This window comes from Epinephelus lanceolatus, chromosome 12, assembly GCF_041903045.1.
Source record: "Epinephelus lanceolatus isolate andai-2023 chromosome 12, ASM4190304v1, whole genome shotgun sequence".
Lineage (NCBI taxonomy): Eukaryota > Metazoa > Chordata > Actinopteri > Perciformes > Serranidae > Epinephelus > Epinephelus lanceolatus.
This window is the reverse complement of record NC_135745.1, coordinates 14159798-14184906: the sequence shown is the minus strand read 5'-3', so window position 1 is coordinate 14184906 and position 25109 is coordinate 14159798. Positions and strand designations below refer to the sequence as shown.

The following is a 25109-nucleotide window of genomic DNA, read 5'->3' as shown; positions in this document are numbered from 1 at the left end:
TTAACTCCACAGATCTAAAACATTTATATGTACAAAGCCTGCCTGTTACTGTGTTATCAATTTTTATTTAGTGCATTGGGATTATACCAGGACCAAACTTGGGATAAGTCAAACCTCAAATCAGTCTCAAGTCCTCTCTTTGTGACTGAAGTCAGACTCAAAGTCTACAGCCTCCAGCTCTGATACAAACCCTGAGGATTGTGTTAATCTAAATTGTTCATAATTAATGTATGACAAAAGATGAGATAAAAAATATAATCAGTTACATTCAGTGTTTCATGTTAGAAACTTAATGCACAACCCAGGTTTAACCACTAGGTGGTACCAGACATCAACAATCCCTGCAGATTGGCAGTCCTGAGTCTACCGAGCCTGTCTACATTTGAAAACCTGAACACATACACACAAACTTGGGTTAAAAAAGGATTTTCCACGCTTGCCACTGCCTCCCTTCTTCACACTGTTTCCACGGGGGAATAATTGAATTGGGAACGTTTTTTATCCTCGAATACAAGTGGGATAATGTAATCCTCCGGGATTAAAATATCCTGATTCGGGAAGCAGTTTGGCTGCTGATGCTGCTGAGAAGTGACTGGTTTGATGCCCGTTACCAAAAGCAAAGCATAATGAAATGCATGTAGCTGACTTTAAGAACAGTTATCAGCCAAATCCTGAGATAAAACGTCCTAATCAGTTGGATGGCAAATAATGTACAATGTACTATTTAATATACAGTGCACATCATAAACTCCATTTGATTGAGACATTTACACCTTTGTGTGTGTATGTGTATGTGTGTGTAATTTCTACTACCAAGAAAAAATACATTTATTTTAGGTTTTTCTACAAAAAACTTGCCCTGAAACAAATACAAACAACTTGACCTGTAAGGGACCTTGTCATTTTCAAGTGCCTTCATCATTTCAAGTGTTAATTGTAAAGAAAAATGTTAGGCTCTGGGGGGCCTCGGGCAAAGCAGCCCATCCAGGCCCTGGCGATTTAACCGAATGTTGTTTATATGACAGATGAAGTAGCTAACGGACTGTCCGAATGGTGTCCAAGTGTCCAACAGTAGCTAGAAGCGGCCACACTTAAGGCTCATTTATGCTCAACGCTGGACAGATATGGACGGAGTCTCCTGTCTGTGTTCATTTAGTCCAGTGGTTCCTAGACTCACAAGTCAGTCTTTAGACGCTTTGCTTAACTAAAGACTGATGACTTTCTCCCTGGTTTTGTGTTTAGATGGGCGGATACAATTTCAGAGTTTAAAAAACTCCCTACATCACAGAACCAATAGTAAATCTGCAGGGCAGTCATTCGGTGGCTCGTTGAACTCTTGTGCTTGTAAACATAGTCCGACTAGAAACACGTGTAGCGGTACAAAATGGCTCAGCCGTGCTCGCAGAAAACGCCGTCAAAGTTAGTGGATGTTTGTCGCGTTTGCGGTGACACATTCTCGCCAACTAAAAGAAACAAACATAATCTTTTACAAGGCCATGACTCATCCGTCCGGCCGGACTATAACGTTAGAGGGAATCGCCTTGTTGTTTACAAATACTTAGAAAACCAGCAGAGCTTTTAGCTATATATATAGCCTATATATCACATTTTTCACATCACTGTATCACCGTTTAGACTAATCCGATGTTTGTTAAGTCTATAAACACAATGATTGAACAAACATTACTATTTCTGTGTGCACGTTTAGCTGGGCTAACCGTTAGCTGTTAGCCCTGTTAGCCGTTAGCGGGGTCTGTAATAGGTACTAACTCATTAAACGGTCCGTGAAAAAATATCTTTTCCAGCAGATATCTTAGTTACAACATGATTGAGCTAGCAAAGCAGTTTTGTGTTGCTATCTGTGGTATTTATTCAGTTTTGGGAAATCACGATGTCTAGAAAGCATCAGTGGCTGCAGCTGACAGGGACAGCTAACAGCAGCAGCAAAGCTAACATCAGGACGTCATCTGTTAAAAGCCTCCCGTTGTCGGATACGACATGACACTACTCCAGTTAGCTCAATAATGTTGTAACTTAGACATCCGCTGGAAAAAATATTTTCTTCATGGATGAACACACGTTTGATAAAACGGAGTTAAATCTCTCAGCATCCATTTTCAAGCTCTCTGTGTGTTTGTTTCCTTGCGGACGAGAAAAGGGGGAGCGCACATTTCCGAGAAGACGTGTCCTTTTCAAAAATGAAAGAGGCGTTGCTTTGTTGCCGGCCGTTTTCGCCGGTGTGTTAAACACACTTTAGAAAGGAGTGTCCCCAGACTATCAGAAGGCGGAGATCTCTGATTGTCTGGTGGCGAGACTAAGTGGTTCCCAACTGGTACAGCCACAGGGTCCAGATTTCTCCTTAGTCAATAGCTCAGGGTCCACACAGTTTAATATATTCAACATTATACTTGTGTTCGGCCATGTTGTCAAGCTCGTTTGCTGTCTCTATCAAGAAGTTGTCCGTTAGTCATTCCCCCTTCAGCAGTAAATGACACTTCAAATTAAAGGTAGTGCCAGAATTTCACTGTACTTGAAAAAAAAAAAAAAAAAGGACTTGCAATCCATTCGGAATGGACCCGCGACCCACTTTTGGAACGCGACCAACCAGTTCAGACCCACTGATTTAGTCCATCTATGTGCACGTTTTCTGAAAGCTCATGATTGTGAACAAAATTCAGCAGTGTCATTGGAAAACATGGGGCCAGTGTGGCGTAGTTCAATCGGCACACAACTGTAGGACATGTAGAAGACATTCTAAAAAATGGCGGACTAGAAAAATCAGTGATATAATGAAAAGAATTCTTTGTCCACTCCGTCTACAACAGTGCCTTCGTTAAAAGGTTCGTTATTACAACCTGCTCCACCTGCCTCTGTCTCTTCCTCCTAGTGCCATCCAGCAGATGTATCTATGCCAACGTAAAGGACCCATGGAAGTATGTCTGCTGTGGCTGTTACATTTGAAATGAAGGTGTTTTTTTTATCTGCAAAGAGGAGCCCGGTCTCACTCCGAAGTCGTCGAAATTCAGCTTGGGCGGTGACTTGCGGCATCAGAAACCAATGAAAAAAGGTGTCCTTCTTGGCATGATACGCGGCCGGTTGCCTTTATACTTAACGTCGCCTGGCGGCGTCAGGGGGATACGCAGCGGGACAAGGACGAAAGTTAAGGCAGCAAAAGTCCAAGTGGGGTGGTGGATGGGTCCAACAAACCACAACTTTCACCAGAGAGAGTGGTGTTTGTGTCCTGTAAGATTCTAAAGCCAAACCCTGTTCTTTTTTCCCTGAACCCAACCCAATGTTTGTTGAAGAAAAAAAAACTTAATTTTGCAGTGTTGTACCAACGTAGTGTGTTTATTTTGAAAGAGACTGTATGTAAACCATAAATTTCCTGTGAAAACAGAAGTGTATTTTGTAAGAAGACAATGGATGTAACAGGCAGAACTTGATACGGTGTCCAAGAACGTCAACAACTAACGCACCCAAGATACCTTGTACATCGTAGGTTTAAGGCGGTTTATAGTTGTCATTGCAAAATGTACCAACATGACCGGCCGTCAGGGAGCCCTTTCCCTACGTTTTTTTGGATGGGGGGCCCAAACATCTGCCTGGTTTGCCTCTCCTGATAGTGCGGCCCTGCAAACACGCACACAGTCACGCTTTTCTCTGTTAGACCTTGAATTAACAAGTTTACATAGTAATATCTCTCATCTCCCTCTCCATCACACCCTCACTCACTCACTCACTCACTCACACACACACACACACACGCACACACACACACACACACACACACACACACACACACACACACATACACACACACACAATGCAATCGTGTAACCAATAATCCTGCCTTCATCCTGCACCCCTCCAGGGAAACGAGGAGAATATGAGATCTACAGAACCGGAGCACGTGGGCGGCTGTGAAATTAGGATTCCCTCACCACACAGCTGCTTTCTGGACACTTCCTGCTGACGCAATCAAAAACTTATAATTGAGTTCTGTTCTGTGGTCACACTGATACAAGCCTTGGTTTGTAGCCTACTCTTAAACTAGATTAAACACAAAAAGAAACTTGTATGATTGTATCATTGTCCACTTATGATTAAAACAGAAGAAAACAAATATGTGGACAAGCCATGGATAACAAAGGGGATACAAAATGCTTGTAAAAAGAAACAATTATTATATAAGGAATTCATAAAACATAGAACAAAGGAAACTGAAAACAGATACAAGACATATAAAAATAAACTAACTAGTATTATGAGAAATAGCAAAAAAACGCATTATGGTAAACTACTTGAAAAAAAAACAGGTCCAATATTAAAAACACTTGGAAAGTTCTGAATGAAATCATTAAAAAAGAAAAAAATAAACGAAATTACCCACAGTATTTTTATTTGGACAATGATTTGATTGAGGAAAATAAACAGATAGCAGATAGTTGTAATGAATATTTTGTCAATGTAGGAAGAAATTTAGCAAATTCGATTATCCCTCCAAGCAGTACCGATGGTGTAAATAGTGATATAATAAACAAAATTACTCATTCAATGTTCATCAGAGAAACTGATGAAAAAAGAAATATTTGATATTGTACATAATTGTAAAAATAAAAAATCGACAGATTATAATGGTTATGATATGTCTCTGATTAAGAAAATTATTGATTGTATTATAAAACCTTTACATTATATCTGTAATCAATCCCTGATGGCTGGAAAATTTCCCAAACAAATGAAAGTAGCCAAAGTCATTCCACTTTACAAATCTGGTGATAAACATCTGCTCTCTAATTATAGACCTATCTCATTGTTACCACAGTTCTCAAAAATTCTAGAAGAAATATTTGTTAGGAGGTTAAATAATTTTATTTCAAAACATGACATACTTAATGAACAGCAATATGGATTCAGAAAAAAACCGAACCACCTCACTAGCACTGGTAGATTTTGTTGAACAAATTACAGAAGCCACTGAGAGAAAAGAATACACAATAGGGATATTTCTTGATTTGCAAAAAGCTTTTGATACTGTCAATCACAAAATATTACTATCAAAACTACAGAGGTATGGAATCAGAGGATTGGCCCATGACTGGCTAACTAATTATTTGGAAAACAGGTATCAGTATGTTCACGTCAATAATACAAATTCAAGCCACTTAAAGGTTAGGTGTGGGGTGCCGCAGGGTTCGGTACTTGGACCATTGCTATTCATTCTGTATATTAATGACATATGTTTGGTTTCAAAGTCACTGAAGTGCATATTATTTGCTGATGATACAACTATTTTTTGCAGTGGAGCACATTTAAAACAACTTCTGGATACAGTGGAAGAAGAACTGCAGATTATAAAAAAATGGTTTGATGTTAATAAACTCTCTTCACCTTGGTAAAACAAAATATATGATATTTGGAAATCGTGCTCCATTCATAGAAAAATTAGAATAAATGAAATTGGAATTGATATAGTAACCGAAATAAATTTTTTAGGAGTAATAATTGACAGTAAACTCAGTTGGAAACCACACATAGATCATTTCAAATCCAAAATGTCAAAATCTATTGCAATCCTGCACAAAGCTCAAGATTTCCTAAACCAGAGCTCTTTGTATACACTTTACCATTCATTCATAGTTCCTTACATGATGTATAGAGTAGAGATATGGGGAAACACTTATTTTACTGCAAAAAAAGCTATACGTATTGTAAGCAAAAAACCTATCATGAGCCAACCAATTCATTATTTATTCAACATAACATACTCAAATTCCAAAACTTAGTAGATTACAAAATAATACAAATTATGTATAAAGCTAAAAATGGAGAATTACCACAAAGTATCCAGAGGTTGTTTAAAATGAGGGACAGCTATTACAATCTGAGGGGAACAATCATTTTTGAAAAACCAAAGATCCGTACAAATGTCACAAGTCATTGTCCATCAGTTAAGGGGGTGAACTTGTGGAATAGTTGTTCTGAAAATATAAAAACTTCGAGTACATTGGCCAGACTAAAAAAAACTTTACGAAAATACCTTAATTATGCAATACACTGTCAAAAAATAGTAAGTATATCTTATATTTGAGCTCATGAATCCATGTCATGTTGTCTTTGGTGTCTTGTCTGCTTGGTGTCTTATGTTTTGGTTGACTAAAAAATTACCAATTAGTATTTAATTGGTAATTTGACTGGTTGACTGAAAGTTGTTTCTTTGGTTGACTGAAAATGCACTAAGTAAGTTAGGTAGTAGTTATGTTTGGATTAGCTCACATTGAGTGTAAATGGTTTATTTGTGACAAGGGTAGGCGTTATAAGCCTTTGCTTCAGCCTACACCTTTTCGGTCAGTCCTTGTTTTGTTTACTTGTGCTTTGTTGCTGATATTTTTTTTCTGTTGCTTTTTAATGACCGAAATCAATTAATCAATCAATCAAAAAAAAGGCATAATGCTCCCTCTGTGCGGTCGCACGCTGAATCACAATGCTTCAGAAAGGCACAGTGACTTTTATTTTGGGACCAAAGACGTGTTCACAACATGACACATGTTGCAGGAGTTCAGTTATGTTCCAGTCAGACCAGTCTGACATAAAACTGCTACCGGTTGAATGAAAATGAACACTGACGCCTCACCACCCGCCCCCCTAGGCTAATCTTTTTTACCTGTCACATCTTCTTGTAAAAAAAAAAACAAAAAAAACCTCTTTTCATCTTTCGCCTGTTCGCTCTCAGTCTCATCCCTGTCTTGGCTCCCTGTCTTAACAGAGTTACAGCTGTTTTCATCACTCGTTCAGACGCAGAAATATATGTCTTAATTTTTTTTTTTTTAGTTTTTGTAGGGGCTTTTGGCCGTTGCTCCTGATGCTCCTTACATTCTATTTTTAAGATTTGTAAATGCACAAATGGTGTGACATTTACACCCACAATCATTTATATTATATGTATTTTTAAATTAAGATTAAGTTTCATCTAGTTTAGTCGAGTTGGCCCATGGGATTAATTTAACTTTTCTTTCTCATTATCTGAAAAGTTTCAGTCTCTCCTTCAGATACTTCAACATAAAGTGTCACTAATGAACATTATTGCTGTTTAAAGGACTGAACCATTCTCACGCAAAGGTGCAGGTATACTCAAACAGCAACTAAAGCTCCAAACACCTTTCCAATGTTGAAATTTGGGGGCTGCATTTGACACTATTTGTAGCTGTCTGAAACCCACAATCCAACACTTGGCTGTAAAATTTTGCTCTTTTTGACTCTTTAATTAATCAGGAAAATCCTAAAATGGTCTAAAATGGTCTCCAGAAGAAATGTTGACATTGTACATCTCTGCAAACCATTATTATTTGATATTCATACCTTTCATATTGACAGTTTTAAAATGGCGTAATTCAGATTACATGTACATAAACTGACTTTGTCATCATGAGGTGGAGGTGGTGGTGGATGGCATAAATCGCACATCACTGTTCAAGACCAATAAACAGCAAAACTGTTTTTTTAGCAAGACACAAGCGGCATTTCCAATACTGAAATATCTAACTTTGATGCAATACCTTGAAAATATTAATATTCAATCATTTTCGATACCACATGGGGGAAAATGGACATGTGGAAATTTATTATTTCTATTAAAGTGTAATATAAAAAAGGTATGACATGATGACAACTTTTCTTTTCTTGGTCAGTAGCAAAGAGGAGCAGAATGACTGCAGTAAACATTAATAAGAGAGAACAAGAGAGCACAGCTGGTAGTGGTGTATTGATACAGTGTCATATATTCAGGATTGATATATATGTCAATAGATATCTTTGACTGCATTAACTTCCACCAAAACCAGGTGTTTTAAGCCAAAACGTGATCTTTTTCTTGTGCCTGAATATAAATGGTACATGGACCTTTCTAATCATCCGACCACTCAAATCGCTTTTTATACTACGAGTCACATTCACCAAGTCACACACATTCATACACTGGTGGCTGAGGCTACCGTACAAGGTGCCATCTGCTACTCCGTTTTAACACCAATGGAACATCCATCAGGAGCAATTTGGGGTTCAGTATCTTGCTCAAGGTTACTTCAACATGCAGACCGGAGGAGCCAGGGATCGAACTTTTGATCTTCCAATTGGTGGACGACCCACTCTATCTCCTGAGCCACAGCCGCCCAACTACTATTACCCACAGCTTTGTTGAAAACATAAAACATAGCATACATAATAATGTGCAAATGTTACATCTGTGGTTTGTAGAAACGTAAAATACCAATGTTTGCTCTGGGGGTTGGGTCGATATGGTATCTTTTGCAGGCCTGTGAAGGTAAAGAATGGTGTCTAACATGTTAAAAATGTTAATGGAGAGACACAAGGCAGTACAAACTGTAGCTCAAGGCTTCTTATTTATGACTTGTCTGGGATGCATTTGTTTCTGCAAACTTCTGTATTCAAGGACACGATGGTGCAAACACACAGCGATCAGTCAGGCGCAGTTATTGACTGTGGTGCTACAATTTAATGTAAATGCTCCTTTGATTTACTAAAACCTCAGAGAACTTGGAAAAAAGAGGGTAACAAACAATTAATTTAATCCACAATCCAAAGCCTGCTTCTCAGTGTAATGCAGCATTACTGGAGTGACAGACAGATGGAGATGGATGGTTCACTTTCAAATCAGAGAACAAAGACTGAGACACTTTGACCGGGCTCAGACACCAGACAGTTGTTTGGTCACCGTGAGCGGGCCTTTGCAGACAACCTTGATCGTCCCTATTTGCCCTCTGACTCATCAGCCTTAATGAGCCTGCCAGTCCACAACGTCTCTGCCGAGTTAGTCAGCTGTTCATTAAGGGCTCTCCTCGGTAATTGAAAGCAGCGACTGTAGATGAAGATATGAAGGTGGCTGGGAGAGATAAAGTCAGTATACATGCAAAAGCAAAGAGCACAGATAATGAGGCCGCTGTGTGAAAGCGTCTTTGTGCTTTGCTCTCTTTGGCTTTGATTGCGCTCCATAGAGAATAACCTCGCTTAAAGGAACCTACCAACGTCCCCCAAACTCTTCATTTACTACAGCAGACAAGTTTATGTGGCAGGGAGTGTTCCTGATGTCAAAACACACGTTTTTCAGAACATAAAAACATTTTATGATGGTGTTCATATGAATTTTTAAACACGTTAAGCATGAAAATTTGTTTACCACAATCCATATTAGTTTAGCCTGTTAGCATGCTAACATTTGCTCATAGTTCCTGACACCTTTTTAAGTGGAGGCCAGAGGCAGAAAAAGTACTTGAGTAAAAGTAGTAATACCAAAGTGTAGAAATACTCTTTCAGTCTGGATCAAAGTCAGTTTATCTAACCTGCTGTGACAAGTTCAGTAAACTCAGTAAAATTCAGTGCTAGATCAACTTTAGGCAGCCCTGTCTGTTTTATATTTGAACTGAAATAAACTTTGTTATGGTGTGCACACCTTCAGGGACCTGACAGAGATACTGATGGATTCATACAAACATCTCAGCCGTGGGTGGATTACGAGAGAATGGGCCCCAGGGCATAGATATGCAAAAGGCCCCATCACCTCTACTCCACAGGAGCAGAACTCACAGACTGTGTGGGGATTGCGTTCTCTTTTCATTTTGTTGTGTTTTTGTGGTCATTTTGTGTCTCTTTCAAGTCATTGTGTGTCTTTTTGTAGTTGTTTTGTGTCTCTCTGAGGTATTTTGGTTTCTCTTTTAAGTCCTATTTTGTCTCTTTGAGACAATTTTGTCTTTTTTGGTTGTTTTGTGTGGCTTTGTAGTCATTTTGTGTCTCCTTGTGGTTGTTTTTTTGTCTTTTTGGAGTCATTTTGTGTCTTTGTAATCATGTTTCTCTTTCAAGTCATTTTGTGTCTCTGAGGTCATTCTGTTTGTCTGAGGTATTTTTGTGTCTTTTTTGGTCTCTTTGTAGTGATTATGTGTCTCCTTGTGGGTTTTTTGTGGTTTTTTTGCAGTAGCTTTTCATCTTTTTCAAGTCATTTTGTCTCTTTTTGTGGTGGTTTTGTGTTTCATTTGGTGTCTGAGGTCATTCTGTTTGTCTTTGAGGTATTTTTGTCCAGTTTTTGTGGCTTTGTAGTCATTTTGTGTCTCCTTGTGGTTGTTTTGTGTCCTTCTATAGTCATTTTGTCTCTTTTAGATAATTTGGTGTCTCCTTGAGGTATTTTTGTGTCTTTTTTTGGTCATTTTGTGTGGCTTTGTAGTAATTTTGTGTCTCCTTGTGGTTGTGTTGTGTCTTTCTGTAGTTATTTTGTGTCTCTTCCAAGTCATTCTGTGTCTTTGAAGTAATTTTGTTTGTCTTTGAGGTATTTTTGTGTTTCTTTTGGCCGCTTTGTTGTGAGTTTGTGTTTCCTTGTGGTTTTTTTTCTATTTGCAGTCAGTTCTTATCGTTTTCAAGTCATTTTGTCTCTTTTTATAGCTGTTTTCTGTCTCTCTGAGGTATTTTTGCGTCTTTTTTTGGTCATTTTGTAGTCGCTTTGTCTTTTCAAGTGATTTTGTGTCTTTTTGTAGTGATCTTGTGTTTCCTTCAAGTCATTTAGTTTCTCTCTGAGGTAATTTTGTTTGTGTTTGGGGTATTTTTGTGTAGTTTTTGGTCATTTTGTGTGGCTTTGTTGTCACTTTGTGTCTCCTTGTGGTTGTTTTGTGTCACTTTGGAGTCATTTTGTGTCTTTTAGTAGTCATTTTGTGTCTCTGAGGTATTTTTGTGTCTTTTTTTGGTCATTTTGTGTGGCTTCGTTGTGATTTTATGTCTCCTGTGGTTATTCTGTGTCTCTTTTAAGACATTTGTGTCTCTTTTAAGTCATTATACCCTAGTCATTTTGTGTCTCAGAGATAATTCTGTTTGTCTTTGAGGTATTTTTGTCTCTTTTTTGGGAGCTTTGTGTGGCTTAGTAGTGATTTTGTATCTGATTGTTGTTTTTTTAGTCTTTCTGCAGTCGCTTTGTACCTTTTTCAAGTCATATTGTCTCTTTTTGTGGTGGTTTGGTGTTTCTTTCAAGTCATTTAGTTTCTCATTGAGGTAATTATGTTTGTCTTTGATGTATTTTTGTGGCTTTGTAGTCATTTTGTGTCTTTTTATAGTCTTTTTGTGTCTCTTTGAAGTATTTTTGTATCATCTTTGGTCATTTTGCATCTTTTTGTGTCTCTTCCAAGTCATTTTGTGTCTCTTTGAGATATTTGTGTGTCACATTTGGTCATTTTGTGTCTCCTTGTGGTTGTTTTATGTCTTTTTGTAGGCATTTTGTGTCTCTTTCAAGTCATTTTGTGTCTTTCTATAGTTGTTTGTGCCTCCTTGTGGTTATTTTATGTCTCTTTCTCCTTTTGACCCTGTGGAGCCCTGGACCTGCGCCCAGTTGGCCCATTCAGTAATCCGTTCATGATCCTAACTACGTTCCTTCCTCCCTTTCAGTCAGCATTTTATTATTTCTCTGCAAAAACAAAAAGTACATTTATCTCTTGCTGTGTATCACTGCTCTAAAACTTGTAAAACACCACAGCCATATTTACTGCTTTCAGACTATTAAACACAGGTCTTGCAGCACCTTCCTGCCTTCAGATGCACACGGTTCCTACATCCCGAAAAACTTTGCACTGACACTTTTCCCTTCTATCTTTTGGAGCAAGCAATTACAGGCAAAGATCCAAATACGATCAAGTCAGACGCATGGTAAACGCAATCTCTCTCGTGGAGTTAGACCGCCGCTCGCCTCATTTATTTTCCAGCTCTTATCGACTTCCCCCCCCCCCCACCTCTAAGAAGCAGAATTTACATTTAAATGTCACCCCTTATCCTACCCAATTTGTGTTTACTTCAATGAATAAGAGCCACAGGTAAACAGCTACAGCGCTCCTGACTGGCCTCTCTATGAACAAATTCATGTTTTTCTAAACCATAATACTATAATACTGCATTGCAGCAGCATCGTGCTATAAAGGCTGAAGATTCTTTAGCTTCTCTACAGCAGCACCCTCAAATAGCCCTGAGCCACCTTGTTGTTGTTGGCAAAATATGCGTTACTGAATTGTTTCATTGATCTCATTGGCCTACATTCACTGCCTGATTTATACATGTAAAGTGCATCTACAAGGCTTTAAACACAGAAACAAGATTGTTGTCTTCTTTTTCTCAACAGTCAAACAAAGTGGGTCAAGTAAGTGAATAAAAGAGACAGATGTGGGCACTCCTGCTGAGTGTTTCACTCCCAGTCAGACGATGCTGTGGACTCTAACCTTCGTTAACTGCTCGTCATCCTTTTGGCATTCAGTGCCTGATTTTATAGCCACATCAGTCGGCCCTTGTTTTCCTGTATAAACCACAGACAACAGGCAGTCTGAACACTGATTTGTCGGGGGAACAGAAACAGCCTTTGTGTTTCAATACCCTCACACACTTTTTGGTTTGAATGAGTGATTTCAATTATGTTCTTTATAAAAATCAATAGTGGGAGTCAAAATTCATAGTGTATATTATTCATTCCCTTGTCTATCTATTGGGACGACTTTCAAAATTCATGATCCTATTTTTATTGAGCCAAACACATCTTGTTAATTTAGCAATCCAAGGTCTTGTATGCTGAGTCACCAGCAGGCTGGCTGAAGTACCTGTTTATTGAATCGGTTTTTTCTATACAAGTCACTGTAGAAACTTTCCAGTTGCTTTATGTGCTCATTTTAAAGCCACAACACCCAAACGCTTTTGTTTAATAAGTGTAGAGTGCATTTCGTCACATATATTTTCATAAACAATCAGCAAAATGTGTTTGCACCTGGTAGCTGCCATCCTACTTATCACAGCAGGACAAACAGCATTTCCCCCCTGAACAGGTGATACAGCAGACGTGTTCAATATCTACATTGCAGGAAAAACAATAGAGTAGAAACTATTGATACAAAACAAAAAAATTTGGGAGAACAGAAAAAGGCACCATTATTTTTTCAAAGGCACTGGCTAGAAAGAACGTCACCACTTATCAGTTTCATTCACAGACACGACCAACTATGCTTCAACTCCAGGTGGTCATAATCTAAAAACGATGAGTCATGCCTAGGGAAGAGCGAGAGGAGCAGTGATAGACTGCAGGTATTTATCATCTTTAGGAATGGAAAATAACCCAACTTGGTAAAGTATGATTAGAAGAACAGCTAATTTTAGAGACTGAATAATTACATTTAGTGTTTTTTTGTTGTTGTTTTGAGAACAGGATGTTCAATCTTTTTAAGGGAAACAGGGAACTACACCCATATTTAAAGATTTATACTTTATTCTTATGGTCTAAGATAGTTCCAGAATGTAAGTTAACACACATCTCTCTCCCAAATCCAAAAAAAATGGAGTGCTAAAACTCAAATCGATGATGTCATGGGGTGCAAAGTCCGGAGCTGCTCCACAGACAATGAACTGGGAAAGATGTTCTAAATCAGTGGTTCCCAACTGGTGGGTCGCCGATCCATTCTGAACGGACTCCAAGTGACATATAATTACTGTCACATATGTATACCATCAGACATTAATACATACTTTCAACATATTGTACCACAATAGCCAGAATTATAACTATATTATTACTTTCATTAATGTTGCTGTAAGCTACTGTCATTACCGTCTGTCCTGCATCTGTCTCTGTCTCTGTCTCATTGTGTCATACGGATTACTGTTCATTTATTATGCTGATCTGTTCTGTACGACATGTATTGCACGTCTGTCCGTCCTGGAAGATTGATCCCTCCTCAGTTGCTCTTCCTGAGGTTTCTACCATTTTTTTTCCCTGTTAAAGTGTTTTTTGGGGAGTTTTTCCTTATCCGCTGTGAGGGTCCTAAGGACAGAGGGATGTCGTATGCTGTAAAGCCCCGTGAGGCAAATTGTGATTTGTGATAAGGGGCTTTATAAATAAAATTGATTGAATGGACTCTCAAACATGCCAAGTTTGTAAAACACAAATTTCATTTTTAAGTACAGTGAATTTCTGGCACAGAGCTTTTATTTTGAAGTGCCATTTCCTGCTGTAAAGTGAGTGACTAATGGACAGCTAATTGACAGAGACTGTGAACTAACTTGAAAGCGCAAGTATGACACTGAAGAAATTTAACAGTGTGGACCTTGGACTAATGACATAGGAGAAATATGGACCCTGTGGGCGGACCAGTTGGGAACTCCTGCTCTAAATGGTAGGACATTTTCTGTTTAAGAACTGAAAACACTACCGCAGAATCATGTGGGTATTAAAGGGAAAAAAAACTGTGGGTTCCCAAAATCAGACTCCCATTTGGTGTCTATGGAGCAGCTCCAGACATTACAAGTTTGAGACTAACCTCTGGTTTCTGACTTTGAGAGAGAATAGTTAATGCTCACTGTTGATTGAACATTCCTAAGTCATGGAAATAACATACTGAAATTCTAAATTTATGGGGCATCTCCCTTTGAATACACACATCTACACAGTGTCAAACCTTCAGTTTTGAGTATTGCAACCTCTTAGATGACAGGTCACAGGAATTAATTAGCCAGGAACTTCCATTATTTTGAGTAAGACTTCTAAATGAAATGCTGGTTTGCTGCTGACACTCATTCATGACCTCACCTGAATATAGACATACATGAAACAACAGATACACCACTGTACTGTAGGTAGACAAACATCAACAGCCAGAGTTTTCAGCAGCATTTGGCTGGCAGCGGTTATCCCCCACAGAGACACAGCACTTCACTAAATTCAAGCTTGCTCACTTCAGGACACATTAAAGACAAAGACGACAAAAAAACGAGACATGCTGGTCAAAACACATAATGCCCTGGATTTTTATTTCATTTTGTGACAATTCAAGAGGATTCTTAGTCTTTCCCATGTATGTGTGTATGCGTGTGTGTGTTTGTGTGTGTGGTGGAAGGGTCTACAAAAACAAAACAAACTCATGAATCAATTGGGCCATTGGAATGGGCATTGGGATTGTGGTACAGACAAAGAAAAACTACAAGTAGCCTTGTTCAGTACCAAACTCTTCACAGAAGAGAGCAATTTTTTTAAGGGTTTTTTTTTTCTTCTTTTTTTTCCCAAATGAAGGCACCCGATAACTTGTGGTTCATGGCCTTTCAGCCTTCTGGAGAGTTTTTAAAAGTAAAGAAAACTTTTCTTCTTTTTTTTAATTTTCAAATACATGGTTTCCTCCTTTTTATGTCAAAGCTGGAATGATAATAAATGTCAGTTACTGCATTTTTTTAACTCCCTTATAGTATTTTGTTTAGATCAACAAGTAACAAAAGAATGAAGTTTTTTGTGAGGAAAATAAAAAAAGTGGGGAGGTATAAAAATATTTATTTAAAAAAATGATAGGGGGAGGTTGGGGATGATCTTTTAGAGAAAACAAAAAGTAAATAAAGCCATCCGGTGTAAACCAGAGGCGGAAATCATACAAAAGCAGCATCAATTGATAAACAAATTATATAGTGCTTAGATAAGTCAGAAGCAGCAAAGTCTTCTGGGAAAATGTCATCATCCCCATTGTTTTGTTACTTGTCTCAGGAATATTATATGTATGGAAGAGCTCTGTGGAAACTGATTAACCCACTGACAAACTGATGCCGACAACAAACAAATTCACACCTGTCGTCTTCTTCTACCGCCCTGCGCCTGAATCTGTATGAACGCATGTTTCCATGGATTTAACATGACACATGGGAACATCGTGGAAGAACGCCCAACAAAAACGGACGAGCTCCCGGCCATGTTCACAACATCCAAAAAGAATACAGAGAGTTTTTTTAATCTAGCTAAACACTGACTACAGCAAGGGGGGGGGGGGGGGACCGGTGAGGGTACAGTGTATAAAAAAAAAAAAGAACGAAAAAGGGTTTAAAAAATAAAAATAAGAAAATGAACGGAGGAAAAAAAAAAAAAAAAACCTTTGTAAACACGGCACAATAAATAGATCAAACAGCAGGTTCCGCACCATGCATGTGATGACATACATTTTTCTGTGGTACAACTTTCACACCTCATACTCGCACCAGTTGCAGTTTGTCGTTTTCTTTTTAATTTTGATTTTCTTTTTTTTTTTTATATCTCGAGTGCAAAACATCACAAATGAACAATTCTGTATTCAAGTAATGTTATATACAAGAACGGGGGGGTGGAGGGGGAGGGTGGTATTACAAATATGCAGTACTGTACATATAATTGCCATATTAAGAATTTACAGACGATCTCTTATTAACAGTAACAAATAGGGAAATGGGGGGAGAGAGAGGAAAAAAAAAAACAATTTGTACGAGACGAGCATTGCAATTAAGTCCCAAAACAGTTGCCATGGAAACCCAGCCTTGCCGTGCTCATTCCGCCACCGCTTTGCTTTCACCACTGACGAACGATGCATAGCACCTAAAAAACAACAACAAAGGAGTTACGCTTCCCCGTGCTGCGGACGGGAGGCTACGTAACCTCCATGGCCACTGTGTTCTCTGATAGACTGTTCAGTGCTGGCTTGTCTTGTTCGTGATTCTCCCTGCGGACAGAAGAAAACAAACGACAGTGAGACACACAGTTAGCACAAAGTAGTTAGCATGTAAAACTGTTTCATTAGTGTACCAGAAGCCGTTTCCCACTGCAGGAACTTCAACCTGTAAACTAGGGCGTCCCATAACCTGGACTTTTCAGAACCCTGGAAGGCTTTGGTACAAAATCTGTGCTGTATTTTACAAACTGGTGGGTATTTTTTGGACATACATTAAAAAGTTGGGTCAAACTCTTGACTTAATAACAAATAATTAAATTCAAACACAGAAGGAATTAAAGCTGGATGTCATCAAAAACTGAAATTTGTGTATCTGTATTAACCACTACCACTCGACGGGGATGCCGCGTCCTCAGCTGACATTACTGTCCTTCAGAGGCTGTAGCAAGCTGAGTTTTAGAGTTAGAGCGACGATGCCCATATAACATTGAAGTAGACGACCTAAGGAATCCATTTGTGCCAATGTTCTGTGGGAAGGGGGTTTAATTACCCCCCAAAAATTACATTCTGGTGAGGGAAAAACTTGCCTAGCCATTTTTAAAAGGGATTTCTTGACCTCTGACTCTGAGATATCTAAATGAAAATGGGTCCAATGGGAACCAGTGAGTCTTCCTTTTACAAACATGTTCACTTTAGGCTAGTACCATGCCATTTTTGCAGGCAGTTCAAGTATTTTCACCTTTTGTGATTAAATATTTTTGCAAACTCAAAGTCTGAATAGGCACCTAACTGCAATGCTTCTAGGACATGTTCATGACTAGAAAACCTTGACACAGTGCTGAGCTGCATCTCAAATTAATCTCCAGGTTCCCAGCTTTCAGATGGTGTATACCACTTTTATGTGGCAAATACTGTCGACTTGCCGTCACCCCCTAAAGATCCTCTGACCGCTATTTCTCCCGGGAATGTTTGGTTGCATGCATTATAGTTTCTGGACTTGGTTGTTACATGACAACACATCTATTTCACTTAATTGTGATCAACAGGAATGCCAGCAGGTGCTTATAGCAAAGCAGGAAATTCAGTTCCAAGAACATGTCCCCAGAGCAGGTGCAGAACAACTGAAACAAAAGCAGAGCTCATGACTAACGTTACATTTCCTTAAGTTCCTGCAGTGGGAAAAGGCCAACTGTCACTTGTTTCACATTCTTCAACAGACACTGCCAAGCCCTAACTGCATTTAACTGAAGACCTGTCCTCCACTAAATATTAGATCAATAAAGAATAGACTGGCCTACTTTGAATATAATGTCATCCCGTTAAACAAGTTAAAGCTTTCATAGAGTGATGAATACTATAGAGAATCTTATCTTTTATTGTGTTTACCTGTGATTACAGGGTTAAAGTGTTTTTTATCTATCAATGTCCCATGTGACTGCAGCTCTTGTCAAACTCCAGACATTCATTTCCAGAAAATCTGGATAGGTTTTCACAGACATGTCACCTGTCACCATAATGAGTGGACTATCACTGTCTCTTTAACGTCCTCACACTGGCTGCATGTCTTTCTCACCTGGGCACTATGTCCAGCGGCGAGGCTGAGGCCGTAGTGACCTTGGGTTTCTGACAGTTGGCGGTTGCAGCGGCTGCGTGGGCGAGCTTTAAGGCGGATGTCGACATGGTGGCGCTCAGCGTCCGCGGCGCGTGGACGCGCTTGCCGGTGGGAACACCCAGACGGAGGCTGTTGTTGTTGTTTCCCAGCAGGACCTGAGTGGCGGCGGTGTTAGTGGTAGTGGTGTTGGCAGGGTGGGCGGTGCCGTTGTTGTTACTGGTGGCGGAGGTGGAGCTGGTGGTGGTGCAGGGGTGGAGCAAGGCGGGTGTCGGGGTAGAGGTGGGAGGAGCCGGGGTGGCGGGGGAAGGGGACACTGTGCTCGAGAGGTGCAAGCCCTTGTAGACACCTGAGGGGTCAGAAGAGGCCGGGTGGTGGTGGTGGTGGTGGTGGTGGGGGGGAGATGGAAGGTTTCAATTATCAACTGTTCTTAGTGGGAAAAATCTGTTCTTTATACTGAAGACTTGTAGCACTGAATGAATACATGATAACTATTCAAGTACATAAAAAAAAAATAATGAATTTTTCAAAGTGTGAATCCTTCATAATCAAACAAAGGCAGCTATTGAGACTGTGTGCACTACTTTTAAAAGAGTTCAAACAAGCTAATTACATACCTTAACTTTAAGAATGTGCACAGTATTAAACATCTACTGCGAGGAAGAAGGTCATTTATGAGCTGGATTTATTCCTTTTTACCAGAATCACAAAGAAACGAAGCATTCAAACACAAAAATCTTTCACAATGATTATCTAAGTTTCCAGTAGTTTTATCTGTAAAGGACAGATCCTTGGCGCACCGTTTTCATCTGCAGAATAATCTCAAATGGAAAATTACATTTTGTCACTTTTCCTCACTTATCTCTTAAATCCTGCTGCCTGAAAATGGCATCGGTTGTTGGGGGGTTAGTGCTGCAGGTTTTGTTCTGCCTGCTTTGTGCCGTTATCTGCTCTGTCAGTGCACTCCATTATGGGTTTTAGGACTGTAATTACTTCACCCTCATTGTTTGCTTTGTCTGTTCAGTGTCACTGTACTGCAACACTTGGGTGAAGTGCACTTTAAATTTTAATTGCTTTTAGTTTTATTACTTTTCGGTTGCATTGTTTTTTTCCTAAACAAAGTATATTTTGTGGGGTAGGAAAGTGTTGGCATGTCAGTAATGAAAAATTCCCAGTGGTGCTTCAGAAAAATCATAATGGCCATCGGACACAAGAAATGCAGTTAATAGCACCAAAGACCATCTTATTAAATAAAATAATGAGGATAATTACTCAAGCCATTACTGTGATGGCCTATCGTGCTCAGAATAATTGGTGTGTCACCTTTACTGTGTTCAGTAATGGTGCACAAGAAGTCACTTTAGTTACAGAAGACAAAATATTCTTGGCCGTCGTCTTATCACTGAGTGAGACGCTCCAAAATTTAAGCCCACTGGTCGAGCCTACCAGCTGTGCAAGTGGCTGTTTGGAGGGTCGTCATACCTGAGGGGGAGAGGACGCCATTGACTCCGCCTCCCAGGGCTAGCTCCTCCTTGGTTTTGAGAGCCAGCAGTTGGTCGGCGGTGACTACGGCCGAGGCGGCGAACTGAGCGCTGGCCTGGTCCAAAGTGTTTGGCAGGCCCTGCAGGGGAGAAGACGACTGTTTCAGTCACGTACAAAAACTTGAGGAAATCGGAAAGGAAACCAGTTCAGTTTGCATCTGAGGACCAGAAGTGCCTGGATACTGACCTTTGTGCTGTTTGTAGTGGCGGTGCTGTTGGCTTGCTGTTGCAGCTGGACCTGCTCCAGCTGCTGTTTCTGCATCAGGGCCAGCTCTTCCTGATGCTGCTGGTACTGTTCGGCTGTGAAAGCTGAGAGAGACGAGAGTTTGTTACAAGTCTTTTAGACCACAGTTCACACCATAATCAGAGTTGGAAATGTACTTTTTGTCCACCTGGCACTGTGACTGGTGGATTTAAAAATCTACCATCCACCCAAAAGATTTACATTGTTTTTTTTTTTGGCTGGTGAGTGAAGCAAATGTACCATCATTCGGCTGGTGCTGATTTCAAACCCAGCATGCCATATATATGCTTAGAATACAGCTTAAACACATGGTTAGTAAGTAGAGAATCCGTGCAGACAAATTCACCTTTACAAAATCACGCAGGAAAAAAGCGTGGGTAGTGTGTGGAGAGGTGAAGGCTTGGATGGGCTTAGTTTGAATAAACCAAAAACATTTCTCTAACATAAATGTATTTGCTGGCAGCAGATTCTGAGGTACCCGACTACTTTGGGAAACAACTCTCTGCTCAAAGACACGACAATCTAGTAGTGATAGAACCATTCAGATAAACCAATTACACTGTGTGTGTGTGTGGCATGCCAAGGCTGTTTGTGTGATAGGACACAGCTCTGAAATGCAGTACAGTCTTATTTTTTTAGGCTCTTGTGGGTAAGAGTGCTTGACCACGCCTGCTGTAGCCTCGGCAACCCTGTGTCATCAGCTCCGCGTGAAACTCATCACTGATGCATGAGGTTGTTTGAAGCCACTGTTTTACTCTAACTTTCTGCTTTGTGGATAAGAAAGCAATAGAAATATCACCATAAATATTTTCTTTCAATTTCTCTTTGGTGAATGAACGCACATTTATTATGCAACCATGTTTCTCATACTTCCCCGCTCCCTTTCCGAGTACTGCCAAATCTTCCAAGACTGTTGGTGGTTCTATGGCTGTGTGCCTGTTTGTAATTCACACAGTGATGCACAGGCACAACTGCACTTTAATAAACCCACACACACACACACACACACACACACACACACACACACACACACACACACACCCAATACTGCATTCATTGATAAGGCAGCCACCAAAAACAGACTTTCTAAAAAGGAAAACTACAGCCAGGTTCTCAAACATCAATGGTGAGGCATCTTCGGCTCAAGCTGTCCTGTAATTGAGGCGTTACTGATCGATACTGTGTGAAAAATCAATGCCTACCATATAGTGAACAGTCTGAGCTCCACACTCTCATAATCAGCTTGCTCATCTATTAGAAGTAATACAACACCAGTATCATCAAGCCTGTAGTCTGCCAATCAGAATGAGTACATGCCATGGATCTGGTCCTGCCATACATGTACTTTAGTAACCAGGTTACTTTCAATTGGCTTTTGCAGTAGGCTACAATATGCCAGCTTCGGTTCATAGATATCAAGGGTAGGGAAGAAATCTGAAAAATGAGCTGCATGTAAACACATTTGTTTGATGCTATCCAGTCCACTCCAGAAAACAAATTCTCATATTTCCTACCATAACCTGGTTACACACAGACACCTGGTTTCTTGTATGCATATCTAAGTTGGTCTTATAAGCATCCCAGTTATTTATCCTGCAAATAATATCTTCCTTTATTGGCTTTCTATTGATTATAAAGTCCTATTTGCACATTTGGAGGTATTAACGTGGCCTTGAGCCTCGGTGCAATATTGATTTTCGTATTCCCTGCGAGCCATTCAGTTCTCCACTTAACAGGATTCAGGACTCATCTGAAAGTCACAGCTCGTCTTCAGGCACCACCTCCATCTGGAACACCCTTCATGCTTATTTCATGTAATCTAACAGCGTCTAGTTTAATCAAAAATACTGCTCTTATTAATTCAGCACTGCTTGCAACCCGCCTTCACGGCTGCTCTCTGCAGACTTAACCAATACTGTAGTCACTTGAGTATCCTGCAAAATCTCTTGTTCGTTACATCTGTGTCCTTCAGTTTCTTCATGGCACTTTAAAGGCAGAGCAGTTTTTCAAAAATAAATCAATAGGCAGTTGTTTTCATGTACATCAAAACAGACCCAACTCCTGTAAACTGCTTGTAGTGACATCGACACGCCAACTGCCTGACTGCCCTCAGTAATGCCACCAGGGACCTGTGGCATTTAGTTTGTATTCAACGCTCCGTGCCTCTTTGTCAAACACCCTAACAAATCCTTTGCATCTCATGAATTTATTTATCAAACTCCAGTTTTAATTGACACCTTGTGGACTGGGTGGGGTGGGAGGGGGTGCCCTGTGAATGCCAAGCAACAGCTGCACCTGATGAACAACAATAGGAAAACTCTCACAATGCAGCTGGAGGGCAGGACCAACAGTTGTCCTGCGATTACAACGTTCCCACCAAGGAAAAAATGATCACTGCATTCCAGGTAAAAATATACGAGAGAAAAATGTCATGGTAAAAAGGAAGCAATCTGACATGAGTGTGCATCCTGAATATTTTCATTTGTAATTGTTAATAACCTCTGTGCACTAGCATGCCTCTTAAAGGGTCAGTTCAACCAAAACACACAATCCTCTATTGACAGTAGTATCTTGCAATAGTGATAGTTTCAGTTTTCTGTTAATATCTCTTCTCAAACATACTGAGGAGGAAATTTAATCTAAATTTTATTCAATTTAAACAGTTCAGTTAATACTCAAGAAACCTGCATTTAAAAAATCCCCTCAAAAGCAAGTAGTCTTTCCATAACCCAGCTTTAAGGTTTTTCAGCACAAAAAACATAATTTACTCTCCTCCATTTTAGAAGGGTGACAGCAGAAATATCAATAGCTCATATCTCAACACCTGAGTGATTAAAACCTTGAGCATTTTCGTGGTTAATACTGCTACGGCTAAGGGATTAAATGTTAATGTTTAAAACAAGCTCAAAGGCAGGAGACAAGTTGTGTGTGGTGGGGTGTGTGGGTGTATGCCTGTCCTGTTTTCAATGAATATTTGACAATTAAATAAGTCACTCATAAATCATAGCAGAGATGGTGGTCTGCAACTCCAACCCATCATAAATGCTAAGTCATTTCAACAACAGAGCCTGGCATTGAAAGCATCTACAATGTGTGTTTGAAGACAGCTGTTTCACTCACCAGCAATGGGTGCGGGTGTAGGGACAACCCTCCCCGGGCGTTGAGAGCCATAGGGCTGTCCCCCGGGTGCGGAGGCAGAGATTGGGCGCTTCAGGCCTCGACTCAACTTCCTGAATAGCGGGTGGGCATTGTCCAGCTCATGTAGTGGTAGTGTCCGCGGTCTAAAGTGCCTCCATCGGCACGACTTTATATTCAACAGTATCTGACTGAGGTCCGTGGGAGAGGGGGAGGAAAGAGAGGAGTTGAAGGAGGAGGAACTTCTGTCTGAGGTATTTGTTTCTGAGGTACTGGCAAACTTGTCGGTGGTCGGCGAGCGTGAAGTAGTTGTAGGAGGAGGAGGAGGAGGAGAAGGAGGAAGAGGCAGGTTGAGCGTCTCTGGATCCAGTCTGTGGAAAATGTTGTCATAGTCCGTGTGCGCCCTGTCCAGCAACACCCTGCATGATAGAGGGAGATGATCAGGTCTTGTGCTTGGACGGTGGGACGTGACAATAAAGAAAACTAGCCTTTATTTGTCTGGCATTCTTTCTGAGGGACTAATCAAGTAATTAGATATGAATACTTCCAGGTATATCTGAAAGGAGTGAGATTAAATTTGCCCTCCCTTCCTTGTCAGCAAAGAAAAGTCTGCATCTTAACTATTCGCCACATTGTCTGTGATATTTAAAAATCATACAATAGCATGCAACATGTCCAGAAAAACATATATTACTAGTGAATAGAATGATAAAGCATATAACCCCTCCCCCAAAAGAAGAAAAATGCAAATCCGAGGAGCACAAATGCAACTGACCTGCCGCCTCGTCCCACGCGTCGTCGAGCCATGCCAAGGCAGCGCCGTGGCACGGTGAGCGTGGTGAGACTGTAGCGAAAGCGAGCTTCTGCCAAACCGCCATCCCAGGGTCCACACCATGGCCAGCTACCCACGCGGTCCTGACGAGCCTGGAAACAAAGACAGGAAGCTGAACTTGACTCATTTCATTCTTACTGTCTGGGTACGACACCTCTGATCCTTAAATCTCAGTATTACCTGGAGTGTGAACTACAAGCCTTGGATATTGACATTAACTTACAATCTGTCAACTGAACACTCTCCAAAAACACAGAATATTGCTCTCCTGCTCAACGCAACCTTTCTAGTCACTAACTCTACATGAGCTCAGCTGTGCTACATTACATTTAAATACTATGAAAAAACTTTTCACAGCATGTTATAATACAATGACTCAATGGAAAGAACTGTTCCTGTTCTAACCAGTGCTTACACAGAGCATTTAAAAAACACCTTCAACCTCAGGGCACAACAACTGGGACATTATGGCCCCTTAAACCCACCATCATGTAAGAGTAAAAGCTCTAATGTGCGTTTTATGGATGCCCGTGGTACTTACAGCGTAGTACTGGCAGCCTGCCTTCCTGCGAAAGGCGTAGGCACCATCTGGGTCGTTCTCCTCCTCTGCTTCTGATGAGCCTGAGTGCAGCTGTGGACACAGAGGTTAGGGGTCAGTCTAAGGTCAGCGCAAGAGCAGAATTTAAAACACTGAAGCCCACCCACTTGTCTCGTGTGGTTTTGTAATTTTGAGTGGATTTATCAGGACAAAAGGGCAGAGTGCAGCTGAGTGGAGGTATGGAAAGAGCCTGGGTAGGCTGCAGTGCAGCAGGACCGCAGAGTGGTTACAGAGACACCCAAGTTTGTTGTTTTAAGACCCTGCAATGAATTGTGTTTCCAGCATGTGTTGTGCGCTTTGTTGCTGTGTTTTTAACTTGACAACACACTAGATCCCTTCTGGTAAGGGTCAGACAATATGCAGCCATGGAAATATATTCTGCAAATATAACAGTTTTATTTTTTCATTTATATCACTATCGTGTTACCGATGTCATCTCATCTGCTGTAGGCACAATTGGAGATTAGTTGAGTTTCATAGTGCTGTGTAATAATTGTTCCTAGATCCACTTAGGATTTAAAACACTTGTATCTGTGTGTAATGCAAAAAGTACTGACTAACACAAATACATAACGTCACGCAGAGAATTCTACTGAACACACATGATAAATTCTGAGACAAGAGGTCACGCTTGGTCTGTCTCATAGTGTGCTTGGCTTTGCATGAGCGAGTGCCTGT

General features: G+C 40.3%; 1 protein-coding gene across 4 annotated transcripts in view; it reads right to left on the bottom strand.

Annotated features, from left to right (window-relative positions):
- Positions 1-14793: 14793 nt before the first annotated feature.
- LOC117271942 (enhancer of polycomb homolog 1-like) overlaps positions 14794-25109 on the bottom strand; it is a 33333-nt gene continuing 23017 nt past the window's right edge. For all 4 annotated transcript variants that reach the window (XM_033650507.2, XM_078172984.1, XM_033650506.2 and 1 more), the window contains 7 exons: positions 24375-24464; positions 23777-23925; positions 22987-23420; positions 19810-19931; positions 19564-19702; positions 18046-18430; positions 14794-16523 (listed from right to left, as the gene is read on the bottom strand). In XM_033650507.2, the coding sequence (XP_033506398.2) occupies positions 16451-16523; positions 18046-18430; positions 19564-19702; positions 19810-19931; positions 22987-23420; positions 23777-23925; positions 24375-24464 (1392 nt within the window). In that variant the 3' untranslated portion in view covers positions 14794-16450. The remainder of the gene's footprint in view (positions 16524-18045; positions 18431-19563; positions 19703-19809; positions 19932-22986; positions 23421-23776; positions 23926-24374; positions 24465-25109) is intronic.